Here is a 15,775-nt window from a genome sequence, read left to right as displayed (position 1 = left end):
TAATGAAGTCCAGAAATTCTATGCAGAAATGAAAAGAAGCCATAGGCTTCCTGACTAAATTAAAAAACAAAAACAAACAAACAAACAAAAAACATAGAGGAACACGGGTCTTTGAACATAGACTAAAGGCTCCTGGTTTAAAGAGAATTATTTTCACACCAATGTCTTTAATAGAGAACACTTTAAAATTATCTAGCTCTTCTCCCTACTCCAGATTCATATTTCTGCCTACTCAGCATCTCCACTTGAATATCTTCAGGCATCATCAACGTAACATTTTCTTTCTCCCCACAAACCTGCTCCTTCCACAGACTTCACTGTTTCAGGAAATGACATGTACATATTTCTAACGCTCAGTTTTGAAAACTTGGCTCATTTTGGAGTCTTCTATTTCTCTAACATTCCTACATGGAATATGTCAACAGATTCTGTGATCCCCAGCCAGATCCAGACCACTTTTTGTTGCCTCTGCCTCTGTCATACCTTTGTAAGCCACCATTACAGTCACCTGGAACATTAGTTAGTAGCCTAAATGTCTTCTATCTCCTCTCCTCCCACCTTTTCCTACCCCAGGGCTGCGATCCTAGCCAAACCCAACCAGATGATCCTCTTAAACCTTAAGTCAAATAATATCACTCATGTGCTCAAAAACCGTCAGCAGTTTCCGTTTCACTCTGTATAAAAGCCCTTCCGTGACTGCCACTGAACTGTTCTTCACCACATTCAAGCCCTATTCAAATATCACATCTTCAGTAAGGCCTCCCCTTGCCACCCAGTTAACAGTGCAATCTCCTACTTCCCCATCTCCTATCTCCCTTCTCTGCACTTTTAAAAGTGATAGACCTTATCATTATTTAATATATTAGAGGGTTTCTTTATTTGTTTATTGTCTGTATCCCCCCTCTAGAATTTATTATCCCTGAAAGCAGAGATTTTTTTCTTTCTGCTGTTATCTTTCAAGTTACATGTTGAGCTCTTCAACATTACCTGGCAAATAATTGTCTCATGACACAAATTTGTTTAAGAAATAAAGAAAAGAATCTCAGAAGAATCAGAATCATCTTAATATGCAGAAGTGCTAGGGCTGTTTTAATCTATCAAGTCCATTGAGGCCTATATCTATAATAGAGGATAAAGGAGCTATAAAGCACCCTCACCCCAGTAATTTTACTTGAAAGATCATTGGTGCTCAGGGTTGGTCTTATTTATTCTCTCCTGATGAACCCATGTTTTATAGATTTTGGCCCTATCACCCATCATGACCCATATCAAACTTTGACCAAAAATAGCTTTGATCTTGGCTGACTCTAAATTCTGTGTATTCTTTGCTCTATAGTTTCACTGTTGGTGATTCCTTCCAACTTGGTACAAGTTAGTTCAGAGTTTCCTACCTGTCTTTGCTTGTATAAAAGGCATGGTGCCTTAGACTGCCTTACTCTCTTATCTAACCGGCAGTCACACAGTCACCATTCTAAGGAGTAAGGCATAGTCATCAAGGTTTTGGAAGCATTCAGAATACCCTTTCTGGAGCAATGCTCCTGTTGCCTAAACTAGGACAAGCATTTGACTGTAGGGGAAATAGAGCAGCACAGGGAAATGCAAGCAAAGTAAGATTTAAGGATATCCTGAAGCAGATAAAACAAGATAAAAATTAGGTAATATGAAAAAAAGTTAATATTGCTTAAAATATTTGAGGCATTACAGGTAGGGGATTGTGTTGCAGAAGAGCTTTAAAAGGAGAAAGGAGTTTTTTCCAAAGTACTACATTCCAACATATCTGTGAGAATATCATATCCATTTTCTTTATTCAAAGACTATATATGCTGCTAAACTTAACTACTACTTTTAGTGCCATTTTTACAGAATACTTCAAGAGAAATGATTCGAATGATGTGGAGTACTGCTCAATTGTCTGATGTTATCAAAATTTTGATTTTTAGCTGAATATTCAGTACTTACCGCTTCCCAGTTGGGTAGAACCTAGAGCAAGAATGGCCATCCCAGGCACAGTAAGGGTCCCTTGCCAGGCAGCAGTCAGCACAGGCTGTACCATAGATGTGGCAGCGATGCAGAGACACTTGGGAAAGTCCTTCATTGGAGCTCACATACAACTGTTGCTATTAGAAGAATGATGATGATTTATTTCACATGTGGAAGTTAAAAGAAGACTTTCAACAGAAACACACTACAATATATGCCCACAAATTCTTGGATTCATTTTGAAATAGACCAAAAATGAGAAGCAAAGTACAGAAGGTATAAAGCCAAAATAAATAAAGTTTTTCTACCTTAATATGCCTATAACATTACCACTTTCCTGTTTAAAAAAGAAAAGCTCAGAGCACCATGTAGAATGGTAATGTGTTTTTAGACATTGGGATTCATTGTTCTCTCAGATTTGAGCTAATGTATTACAGATTTAAATTATGATGTTTGCTTTTTTCTTTGACTGCTGTCTCCTGGCAAAGCACAATGGAGCTTTCTTATTCTTCAAGTCTGGCAACCCATCACCTTGTAAATTTGAAAAAGTCAAGGCTAAAATAAAGGGCATTTTTAAGTTTAGAAAAAATAGTGTTAAAGTTTCATTTTTTTTTTCATGTCTTTGAAAATGACATATTATTCATTAGAGCAATTTTTCAATTATTTAGAAGACTGTATTTATATTTAAAAATGTTTTAAACTTTCTGTATGATTTCAGAGATCTTCAGCAGCCTAAGTCAAAAATAAAGATTTCACCCCCTTCATGTGTATGGTGTCAAGAGCTTACTATAATACTTCTCCAATTCTTTTAGCTGTGCATAAAATGGTTCTCAGGGGTTGAAGGAATAAGTTTCTAATTCACACTCCTCATTTTACAAAGGACTGACATTATTTAATTCAACTTAAAACAGATTTTTTTTTTTTTTTTTTTTTTTTTTGGTCTTTTTGCTATTTCTTGGGCCTCTCCTGCAGCGTATGGAGGTTCCCAGGCTAGGGGTCTAATCAGAGCTGTAGTCTCCGGCCTATGCCAGAGCCACAGCAACGCGGGATCCGAGCCGCGTCTGCAACCTACACCACAGCTCACAGCAACGCCGGATCCTTAACCCACTGAACAAGCGCAGGGACCGAACCCTCAATCTCATGGTTCCTAGTCGGATTCGTTAACCACTGCGCCACGACGGGAACTCCAAAACAGATTTTTTAAGCTGTAACTGGAATACATGTACATGTCCACACATCATACACACACAATCACACACACACACGCTTTAACTTATAAAAAGATTTAAAATTAAATCAGTGGGGCACCATTGGTTTACCAGGTTCTAGAGGCAGACCCTTGATACTCAGATCCCAGGTACCACAAATTTGCTGGGTAGTTTTTCTGAATCTCAGCTTCCTATTTAGTAAGATTTGGATATTACAGCACTCCATCCACAGATTTTTTTCTGTAAGAACTAAATATTAGGGCTAACTCCTCATAAAATGCTTCAAATAGTTTCTGGTACCTAAGTACTCAACAAATATTAAGTAACAGTATCTACTATAAACTATCAAACCATCAATTTATACATTTCAATTCCAATTAATTACTTGAATCACATCTCACTCTATTATGTCTAATTATTTTATTTGGATCAATGAATTTTTCAGGAATAGGCTGAAAATTATTGATCCCTAATTGAGACATTCAAATGGTAAGAAAACAATTACATGTTTTGACAATAATGTTTCTAGAAATATTTGAAATAAATGTTGAGTATATTAAAAACAATATAGTGAAACCATCATTAAAATATTTCAAAGAAACCCGGGGGGGGGGGTTGTTTTTTGTTTTGACTGTGTGCACAGCTTGCAGAAGTTCTCAGGCCAAGGATCAAACCCAAGCCAAAGCAGTGACAATACCAAATCCTTAACCTCTAGGCCACCAAGGAACTCCTCAAGGAAACTTGTTTATTTGAGGAAAGGATACAGGTAATTTCACTCTAGAAATTATCTATTTTATTAATCTATTTTCTGCTATGTGGAATGCAAGGAAATTAGAGAATAAAGGAGAATAAAATGGACAATAAAATTTTTAGTTTGAGCAGTACGGAATGTACTAACTTCACAATATTTAAATATATATAAAATTCCACTGGCAATTTATAATTCTTTCACACTGAAAAAATAATGCAATATGCAGTTGTGCAAATGAATTCACCCCAAATCAAATAATTATCCTGCCCTGAATCCAACTCATCTCACGAAATATTTAAAATCATTTATAATATAAGATGTTGAAATAAATTTAATACTTTTTCCTGCATGTGTGTGTGCTATACATTGCAATTTAATGGAATGGCTTGTGAATTACAAGTTCACAAGCTGAATGAGGCGCTGAAACCTATAATTGTATATTGGACTACTCTGTCACACAAATGGCTTTGTCTCCATTTTGAATTTTGCTCTGATTCTTTCTCTTTCCATTAAACTACTATAAACAAAGCGATTCCCTGCTGTCTTCAAAGGCAATTCTCACTTGGGTTCAGCTCCCCAGGACATTAGGGAAAATGACGAATGGCTTCTTGTTACTTGGGAAAATGTTTGTTATGCACCATGCAAACATTTTTACAGATGAGATCTTTAGCTTCCTTTACCCTATTTATTTTTCCTCATAAAAATTTAGTCAAGTGAAAACAGTGGAAGACCAACTGTGGAACACTTCTTCATGTATAAGAGAATAAGTATGGTGAAGAACACTAAAATTATATCATCAGTTGTGCTAACACATAAAACCTTTATTCCATATTCCAAGAAAAATAAGGATTAGGCTCTTATAAACAGCGGTTACCAAAGACCCACATTATTTTAGGCAATTTATGTAAGTTAACTCATCTGTAAGGAAAGCATTACCTTGCAGAGGCAGAAACTTTAGATCAGTGAAGTTAAATAATTTGTTTATAATATAGTCTGGTTGGGTTTAAATCCATGTCAGTCTCATTCTGAAGCCTACTACATTTTTGACTGTACTGTTTTGACCCTTAGAACTTTCGTTTTAGAGATAACACATTTGGGGTCTGGAGTGGTGCATGATTTGCACATGTAGATTGGAATTGGGCTTTTCCTCTTCATAATCGTTGTGTATTTGTATGTTCAGGTACAGATTAGATGATCACACATTTCTGATAATCATAGTAAACTATTTTTTCCCAAATCCTGAACCCTGATATGGCTTAAATTTGAAATGTACAGATTTTTAAAATGACTTATAAACCCTAAAAAACAGCACCTACCTAGAAATAGGCACAGAATAGAAAGAATGCATTGCACATTTCAAGCTTGTGACAACAGCAGGAACTCAAAAAGGGATTGATTACTCATTCCAAGTCCCTGAGAATGTGTGTGATGTTATAGTAGCCCAAATGCTAATGCTACATTCTTCCTTCACAAAGATTATCTTTATTTTAGTTGGCATCATACACTGTAGCATTTGAGATTACAGGATATACAAAATTTTTTATTATCTTATTGTGTGTATATTTAAGTATATATGTATATATTCTACTCTGATGAACTCATATACAAAAATAAACTTTTTTGTCTTCCGGTAAAGCTAGTAAATTCCATATTAAAATTAGTGTGTGGTATACCAAGAACAGTGCTATTTTTCTAATATTAAAACTAATTTTTCAGAAATTATAAAATATATTTTTTTACAATAGTAAAATTTTTACATGCAAAGAAAGTAAAAATGAGTTGTTTTTACCTTTTTAGATGAAATTTTCATTGTTGTTATAGGAGCATGATTCTAAAAAATGTAGAAAAACATTGTTAGTTGTTCAAATAATCCTTAAAAAGGATTTTATATTCAAAGACTCTTTCTGTTAAAATTCAAGAACTCATCATTTTTTTCTCTATGCACACATACTTTCAAAGTCTGGCAACAGCTTTCTATAAATTTACTCTGTTTGAAGTAAGGACAGATTTGTTACACAAATATATGCTTAAACTAAAAAAAGTGGCAATTATAACACATCTATCAACAAAGTCATTAGAAAAAACAAAAATTTGAGAAATTTTAGCAAAAACTATACTTTGGAATATTGAATATAATGAATAACTTAGGACTGGATCTGGGTACTTGGGTCCTGGGCTGTGGAATGGTACCCCATCTAATTCCTCCATAACACAGCACTCTGCCTAAGACACTATTGTTCACCTGCCAAGTGTTACTATGCTAAGAAATATTAGCCTGAACCATACCCTTTAATTCTTTTCGTTGCAAACAAAGCAATATTGTTAGGTCAGGTCCTCTTTTGATAAGTGTGAATTAGTGAAAGAACCTAGAAATTTTCTGAAATAGTCATTCCTTTTGAAAGTCATTCTGTTCTTAACTTTACTTCTTAAATATTATTAGCTGCTTTTAAAGATTAAAATTTAGACTCGTGATAACTTGATGAAGACCTGTGAAGTTTTAGTTGAATAACTCAAGTGGGAACACATTCTCAAAATCAGTGAAACCCACAATTATTCTGCTTTCTGGAGTTGTGTGTTCCTAACAAATATTTAAAAGAGAAAATGGTGATATCTCTAAACACTAAATTACAACAAATCATGACATCTGTGTAGAAATACACACACATACAAAACAACTACAGCAGCTAATATGTACCTAGGCAACTACTAGTAGTTCTACCTCCAATTCAATTAAATTTAGGAAGTTGGACATATTTTCAGAAAATACTCTAAGAACTAAAAGAGTGGATGTGATATGCACTCTATAAAAGCAAAGTGCCTAGTTTTTAAAAGTTACATTGAGTTTTCTGCAGTGTATCAGTGTGACACTTAGCTAAGGAATTTCTTTTTCACTTTAAATGTATTATTTTCTCAAGTGCCCATCACAGTATATCATACACACCCAATTATTTTTACCTCACTTCAAAAAATGTGACACAAACACCATGCTGAAGATAGTAACTGTATTTGGTAACTGTCTCTCAATTTAGCCATATCAGTCACTAGCACACCCATCCGGAAGAAAGCTCAAAAATTTTTAGTCTCTTGGATTGATGTCCCCTCACATGCATTTTGACTGACTCTGTTTTTCCACTGGGAGTTTATTCTTTAGGATGATAACACCAGCATAACTCATATAACAGACTGTATGTAGTTCGCACATGATCAAAATAACGTACATTTTAAAAATCTTTTCATAGAAATATATTTGGGTTTGTGTCAAACACAATTAACATTTCCTGATTATTAAAAAATACTTCAGAATTAAAAAATGCAGTGCTATCATACAGCCTTTTTACTTTCTTCAAGAAAACTATTGAAAAATGTACTTTATATTATTTGGCTATACAAGTTGTCCCACAGAACTGAAGGAGAAAAAAATTATATATTTTATATTATATATTTATATCATATATTTATATATATTATATATTCATATTATATATAACATGATTTTGGTTAGTCCAGTGAAATAATCAATTTCTTTACAAAGCAAGGAATAGAAAAGGCATTTGAATGCACATAGCTAATATTTTATGAGCATAATTTTAATGTACTAATCACAAGGAAACTTACACCAAAGATACTCTAGCATTAAAAACCATAAACCTAATAAAATGTTGGGAAATCTGCCAGAATTCCTGAGATTCTGTATTTGATTTTTAAAATATTTCTTCATAGTTAACATGTATTAATATAATGTTAACACATTCTAAGTCCACTCAACTAAGCAAAGCAATTTATTGGACGAGCAATAGTCTGCTCCCAGGGGCTGTGAAGGGCTCCAGTATACCTGACTCTGTCTCCTCCAGAGTCAGACTCTTTTACTCCAGTATAGGCTGACTCTGGTCTTGTGGTGTCCACAGCCATTGTTTTTTAATTGGTTTAGTTAGAAATAGAAGTTTGTAGTAGGACTGATTCCATGCCAAAGTTTCTTGGCAATCCTTAGCTGAGTTTTACCCATCTTTTCAAATGCAGGTAAGAGGGGCCACTTGAACTACAATGACTTAGACTTAAAGGAGAGAAGGGTTTGCAGGACACCATGTACCTGCTCTCCAAGCTCACAGACACATAAAAAATGGTCACTCTTCCCAGAGTGGGTAGGATCTTGACTGAATTTTCCTCTATGTGCCTTTTTGTTGTTGTTGTTGTGTTTTTGTTTTCTTTTTATCCAAATTCAAAGACAAAGAGAATAATGCAATGCAATCTCAAGTTCAGACAGACAATGAAGTTTTAAGTTTTAAGAGACAATATTTGTTTTATTTTACTAGGGTGACATTTGAATTGAAGCAATAAAACAAGAGAAAGCAAAGCAGTTTTTCTTGAAGTTCCTGGCTAAATAAATATGAGAAAGTTTATCTAACAATCAATAATGTGGAAGTATTTGGTCTCTGTGGCTTGTGAAACAAATGATAAAAGCCCTTTCATGGTAAATCTTTTAGACCTTGACCACGAGAATTCATTTTTTAAAAATAACGATGACCAAAATTCTTTAAGTTGTGATGACAGCAAAAAGTTATGTTAAAACAACTTGAGTTCTCGTCGTGGCACAGTAGAAACGAATCCGACTAGGAACCATGAGGTTGTGGGTTCGATCCCTGGCCCCACTTGGTGGGTTGGGGATCCAGCATTGCCATGAGCTGTGGTGTGGGTCGCAGACTCGGCTCAGATCTGATGTCACTGTGGCTGTGGTGTAGGCTGGCGGCTACAGCTCCAATTAGACTCCTAACCTGGGAACTTCCACATGCTGCAGGTGTGGCCCTTAAAAAGACAAAAAAAAAAAAAAAAAAAAAGATAACTTGAAATATGAAAAAATACTTCAGAAAAATATTTGTTCTATATTTCTCATTTTATCTGGTGTTCTTACCCTCAAAAATTTATAATATTAATTTATTTGATCTTTTATCCAATATTTTTTCCACGTGAGTGGATGTAAGTTCAAAGAATTCCATTCATCATTCATATGTCAAGACTAATTAATAGAATTAGTTCAAACCTTAAAGACTTCCAGCTCCTCAAGAATGAGCTCCCCACTGGAAGAGCTGTTAGTAGGAAGAACAACCACCTTCTGCACAGTACCTCGATCTAAATCAAAGAAAGAAACAATGAGTTGCAAGCAACAAAGACTTTTAGACATAATACTACTGGCTTCGAATTTAGAATACCATTTATGTTATTACTTAGTCATCAAGAAAAAGATTGTATATACTGAGCTATTGCCATTTGCAGTATTCTGATTTCATTCCAAATGTCAAATGTCAAATTGATATTATGTAAAAGTCAAAAGGAACTAACAGGAACATCTTATATTTTGCACAGATTTGGTACAGTCATAACTATGAGAGGAGAAAAGAATGTCCAAATGAAATCTGGCAATGCTGGATCCTTAACCCGCTGATTGAGGCCAGGGATCAAACTTACATCGTCACAGAGACAATGCTGGGTCCTTAGCCTACTAAGCCACAAGGAGAACTCCTCAAGTGTGCATTCTTAAAAGATTAATACATAACTTTAAGTTTGGCCCTTTAGAATATTACTTACTCCTCTAATCTAATATTATAAAGTGACACTTCCATGTTTTTGTTAACCCTGACACACAATGATTTGATTATCTGAGAAAAAAAGTGACTATAAATGATTTTTTATAATAATTGTATTATAAATTCTAGTACTAGAAACTGACATTTGATCATAGCTGTGAGAGAGTTTAGACATGGTAATAGGTTTCGCTCACATTTCAAAATAATTTTCAAAGCAGAAACGTAGTTGTGACTTTATTTCGGATGTAAACACCTATTCGTAGAATAATTCTATGGTTTTCACAGTTATCTTTATCAGTTGGGAAATGTTTCTTTGGATATTTTTAAAATATAGGTAAAATTTGAAATTAGATGCATCAAATAAGCTTGAGCGAGTAAAAAAATGTACCTGTATATCTCAATTTGAGATTCCCAAAAATAGAGATGTCCAAATAAACTGAATATATATGGCAAATATTATTTCAAGATTTTTAATTAAGATAGTTTCATATGTCATATAAGCATTTTCTAATCATGTCACTGTACCAATTACTTAAGTTTTATATTTAAAATAAACTAGTTGAGATTTAGCAATGTAGGGCTAAAGCAAATTTGTGAGTTATTTGAGAAAGTAAAAATATATTTACTCACCAACATACATTTTGCATTAAAATAATTAATGAGTTGCTTCATGAATATCATCACCACTCTTTTAAAGTGGGAGCATGTAACTGGGAATTTATAGTATGGACAGCTGCATTATCATCAACAGATGCTGAAACATCTTTTAATTATGTTGAGAAATGTCACTAAGAGATAACTTGAACTGAGATGTACAAGACTTCACAACTGAGAATTATTTAATGATAAATACCAATACAGTAAGTCTCAGATTTTAAGCTGGTCTCTATTCCAAAGGTAAGCATTACTCTGACATATAAGATCCCATTTCTTGTTTACAGTTTCTATTTTATGAACCTAACTGGAAGACTCAAAAATAATTCTTAATAAAAAAATAAACCCTACATTAAAATTTTACCAACTGAAAAATTAAAACCTACTAAATAATAATAAAAGTGTTTATACAAACTAGACCTAGAGATTTCGCCAAAACAGTCCTTGAATCTTGTGAGGATACAATATTTAAGCACCTGATCTTTTGAAGTTTCAAACTACACCCTGTAATATAAAATTCACTTCTTAAGCCATACTCAAAAATAAATAAAAATCCTAAAGATCTGCAGGCTCTAGGTTTAATTAAGAAGCTTGAAAATTTCTGTTTCTCTGATTAGCTTCTTTAGAATCAGCTCTGTACCAATATGTATTAATTTCTGGGAAGGTAATTAATGCAGGTATAAAATGGAAGTGAAAAAACATTTGCGGATATAATGCAGAGACATGTCATAACTGAAAATGGATGAATGTGATTGTAGGTGTTCCCCAGTTTCTATGAAAAATTCATCAAAATAAGCAAGGTAAACTTTTATGGGAATAAAATACACCAAAACCCCTAAACTTAAAGCCTTGAAATTAGAACATCTAAGGCAGGATTCTTGTGATTATATGTGTATATGGGGGGGGGGGGGAGGCGGTGGGGGATGTGTCCTTGGGGGGTGGGATATGTCTGTGGGTGTGTGGAAAATGTGTAAAACTATCTTTGTTTTAGGGCCTGTTATAAAGATCATACTTAAAAAAAAAAAATCACGACAGAGTTTTATGGTTCCCTTCTGAACCTTGCAAGGATCACTGCCATTCTACATACCAGCAATGACCTCTTTATTGAGTAGAGACTGAGTAGAAACTATAGGTAACCACAGTCCCCACAAAAACTGCATGCAAGGAAATCCTGATTACAGGAGTTTCCAAAGATAAGACTATCAGCTTTGAAAATAATTTAATTATGTATTCTCAAAGGAGAGTACTGGTTGCTTTTTACCTATGAGAACAATAATTTACATAATCACCAATTTTTCTGAAAGAATCCACAACAAGCATAATTTATTTATAAAATATCACACAATCAGCAGCTGTAAAAATGGGCACTAAAAAGATAATGCAAAACTTGCTTTTGACTCATTTGCAACAAAAGATAGAATATCATTTATTTATTGCTTGTTTTCCTATTTTAGTTATTTTTTTGTTCTGGTAGATGTCCCTCTAAAGACCATTAAAAGGTAAAAATGAATATTTCCATCAAGTAAAACATCAACTTATCTGAAATTCTTACAAAGATAATAAGCAAATTTAAATATTGGTAACATTTCCTCACAATCAAGTTTAAATAAAACCACAGAAATGAAAGCTCCTCATAGTAAACAAATATTTATTGGATGCTCGATATGTGCTTGAATCTATGATAAAAATACATTATTTCAAGGAAATGAATATACATTTTAATCCTTTTATTTTCCACATTTAGACTTGAATTTGTACTTTATGAGGTAGCATTTCTCAAGAATTCTTCATTACTCTGGTTCAGTTTTCATGTGTGTCACAAAAGAACATATTTGTTCTCATTCCACATATTGAAGCTTTTATATCTGTAAATTAGTCATTAAAGTTTGTGAATTCAAATATAAATGGAATATCTTTAAATTTTTCTGAGACTCACTATTCACAATTGTTAATTCAGGTTTTATGAGACATTGAACTTATATAATTTAAAGGGGACTTCTTTAAAAATAATAATACAAAAACAGAAAACAGTTGTTTGTATCTTTTCTAAACTTATAAATGAGGAATTCTAAAGTTTATGGTTAAATCCTCCTCTGATAATTAATCTAGTGTCTTAAAAAAAAGAAAGTTTCTATAAAATGGGCAATGATATATTCCTTAAATTGAAGAATTTCTAATTATCCAATATAATCTCACTTATATCTTACCACCACAATTTTATCATCCAAAATCAGTCTTTGAACAAGTCAACGAAAGGCTAGAAAATATCTTCTTTAGTTGAATGTAAATAGCGCTACCACCTTGTTTATTTTATTCAATAGCCTTTCTTCTACAGCTGTCAAGAATAATACTATACTCAATTTATTTTTCACATCTCTCCAAGTATATACCCGTATACCTTCCATACTTTGTTTCTCTTGTCTAAGAATGGGCACTCCCTGTTCAAGTATATCCTATCCAAATTCAAAATCATCTTTTTATCCTACCTTTTTCTGGACACCCTGCAGTTTGGCATTATCCTGTTTAAAATGTGGTGCTCAGAATTATACATGACTATGCAGTTGCTTTATCAGGATGCAGATCTTGCTGCTATTTAAAAGACACAGCAGTATTTTAGTTGGTTGACTAAGAGTCTTATAGTTGACTAACAACTTAAGTGATTGGTCAATATTTCTAGTACTTGGAGACTCAGAAATAAATATCCCAACTTTAGTGTATACCATTTACAAAGCTCCACTCTAGATGTCTCTGTATTTCTGCTCTTGTTATAAACTCCCCGACTTCCATAATTTCCAGTTCAGATTCTTAAGAGACAGATTTAATTTGGTCTAATTTAGTCCTGATGAAGGCACACTGTAAACCAATGCTTGGTAGATAAATCAACTGTCAAGTGCTTATGTGTCATTTCAATCAATTGTGGTACTGGGAAGGACAATATATATGAGATCCCCATGGCTACTTCCTAAGCAGGCCCATATTAATGTGATAATTTCTCTCAAAAATGCAGTCATGGTAGATAACTTTGGTTTATTTTTAACACATATTCACAAAGCATCTGTTCCACATATAGAAAATACTTGTGAGGTATACTTGGGCTGCATCATTCATAGTAAGTACATAAATGGACTTGGGTTGTCTTCCATCCATTTTCACTCATTGGTTCAATAAGAAATTATTCAGTACCTTCAGTATGTCATGTACTAAAACCAGTACAAATGCAAAGATAAATGGCATGGCACTCAAGAGTTCACAACCTAGAATTTATGGTTTCTTGAATAGTGTGTTCCCACTAAAATGTTAGTCATTGAAAAAGAGGCATTCTAGAATGTCCATAAAATTCCCAATCATTTATGTCTATTCAAATCCATCTCTGAATCTTTTAGTTTGAAGATGATGCTATAGTTGTCAAAAGTCTTCCTTCTGGTGGTGGTGAGAATGCATCCCTTGAATGTATACAACATAAATTCCTTTTGTTTTTCCTCAGAATTGGGGAACAGTTTTTATTTCCTTGGGAAAAGCACCATGCCTACAATATAGTTACAGTGAAGCAGAGTATCTTCATTTTCTCTTTGTGCCTCTGTCTGCTTGTTTGTAAATATAAATAATCATTTTAACTTTTGTAATGGATATCAGTTACTAAGGTCTACCCAGAATCACTTCCCCCTATTTTGGTAATAACACCCTGAGACATCTTTTGGAAACAATACCTCTCTCATTCTCAGTCCACGTGTTTAAGGAATGGCGTATCTCTCTTTCAGCTCCAGGGAGATGCCTGTGCAATCAGAACAGCCCTTTACCCCTATGATTCATGCAAGAGTGGGCAGAGAAACAAGTCAAGGCCTAGCCCTCCCTGGGAGCTAGATAGGTGGGAGACTTTCTGAGACCAGGACTGTTAAAAACTTATAAATCTGGAGGTGCTGAGGTCATCTCTGCTACTATATGTAGAGACTGCATTTGAGAATAAACAATAAAAAGGAAAGCAGAGATGAAAGATGGTGAGAGAAATTCCTGACAACACCACTTTAGCACAAATTCAGCTATATCTAAAACTTCTTCCTGCATTTCCCAGTTGAACACACACACAAAATAATAATAATAATGATGATGATTGTTATTATTTTCTTTTTAGGGCCACACCTGCAGGATGTGGAAGTTTCCGAGTTAGGGATGGAATCAGAGCAGCCACTGCTAGCCTACCCCACAGCCACAGCAATGCAAGATCCAAGCCACATCTGTGACTTATGCCTCACCTTGAGGCAATGTTAGATCTTAACTAGTAAAAGAGGCCAGGGATTGAACCTGCATCCTCAAGGAGACTATGTCAGGTTCTTAACCTGCTGAGCCACAGTGGGAACTCCACAAAATTATTATTTTTTAACCAATTTGATTGAAATATATGGTCACTCAGTTAAAAGAACTCTCCCTAATAAATCTAAATGAATAATATTTGGAAATTGCTTAGTATGATGTATGGTACACAGTACACCTTCTTTAAGTGCAAATTATTTTCTATTTGTAGCTTGGCCACTTACTATGCTTTTGACATTATTGGAGTCATCATTTTTTTGTGAACTACAATTTTCTCATCTACTATATATATATATTAAAGTATTGTGACATAAATTAAGACAAATCTTACAAATGATTTACATGCTGTAAACCTATATACAAAGATACCACAATACACTCACCGACCCATATTAGTGATTTTAATTTTCTTTTATATCATTGAATCTTTAAGGAAAATTCCCCAAACTTCTTCCTGCATTACTTACACCACCTAGGACTGTCTTCTTTCTGATATAAGAGATCATAACAATATTACCCTTAAATCTTTACACTGTCTCCAGATAAGAGAATAGTTTGCATTTACAGCACAGTATAAAAAGTAATCAAATATAACTCATTAGAGTAGCACTACGAATATCCACCTGTTGAGTCTCATCTAACTAATCCTTAGAGAGTCTCCCTAGAAATTGCTCTGCCAAACTGCTTGCTACTGGGCTCTGCCAAACTGTCTTCATGCCTGGAGATTTGGAAGAACACTGTCTCCTTAATCAGATTTGTTGAGTCCCTTACACCTGGTTATTATTCTGTAAAAACATTCTAGTCAGGGTTGCCGTCATGGATGTCAGACTTTTCAGTCACACACATTTCTGCAGTTAGAAGGGTTCATGTTTAGTTTAATGCTCTGCTGTCACCTTAGTGAAATTATTAATAATTTTAAATGAGACCATGAATTTTCATTTTGTACCAGACCCTGCAAACTTTGTAGCCCATCTCATTCACCCTAGTGTCTGTAAATGTCAATCTAAGCAGCTCTAAGCATGACTTCAGAGGTAGAATATTGTGGGAAAATCAGTTCTAGTATTTGTTAATTAACATTACTATTATCAAAGATAAAATCACTGTATTTGTTAAATAATAATACTTCCTTTATTATATTTTTCTGCACCAATTTGTTTATTAAAATTAAGACATAGCTGTTCCCTTGTGGTGCAATGGGTTAAGGATCCAGCATTGCCACAACTGTGGCTCAGATCACAACTGTGGCATGGCTTTGATCCCTGGCCTGGGAACTTCCGTATGTCATGGGGATGGCC

General features: G+C 34.1%; 1 protein-coding gene across 1 annotated transcript in view; it reads right to left on the bottom strand.

Annotated features, from left to right (window-relative positions):
• SEMA3C (semaphorin 3C) overlaps positions 1-15,775 on the bottom strand; it is a 181,006-nt gene that overhangs the window by 14,647 nt on the left and 150,584 nt on the right. Inside the window, exons 13-15 of the mRNA XM_013979789.3 lie at positions 8,975-9,063; positions 5,729-5,770; positions 1,960-2,117 (exon numbers count right to left, since the gene is read on the bottom strand). Of these exons, the coding sequence (XP_013835243.2) occupies positions 1,960-2,117; positions 5,729-5,770; positions 8,975-9,063 (289 nt within the window). The remainder of the gene's footprint in view (positions 1-1,959; positions 2,118-5,728; positions 5,771-8,974; positions 9,064-15,775) is intronic.

The sequence above is a fragment of the Sus scrofa genome, chromosome 9 (assembly GCF_054392235.1).
Source record: "Sus scrofa isolate SSC_HxYL_T2T_F1_AM1 chromosome 9, Sscrofa_HxYL_maternal_Yorkshire_Landrace_v2.0, whole genome shotgun sequence".
Taxonomy (NCBI): Eukaryota; Metazoa; Chordata; class Mammalia; order Artiodactyla; family Suidae; genus Sus; species Sus scrofa.
Note: the sequence above shows the minus strand (reverse complement) of the source record. Positions and strands in the feature narration are given on the sequence as shown.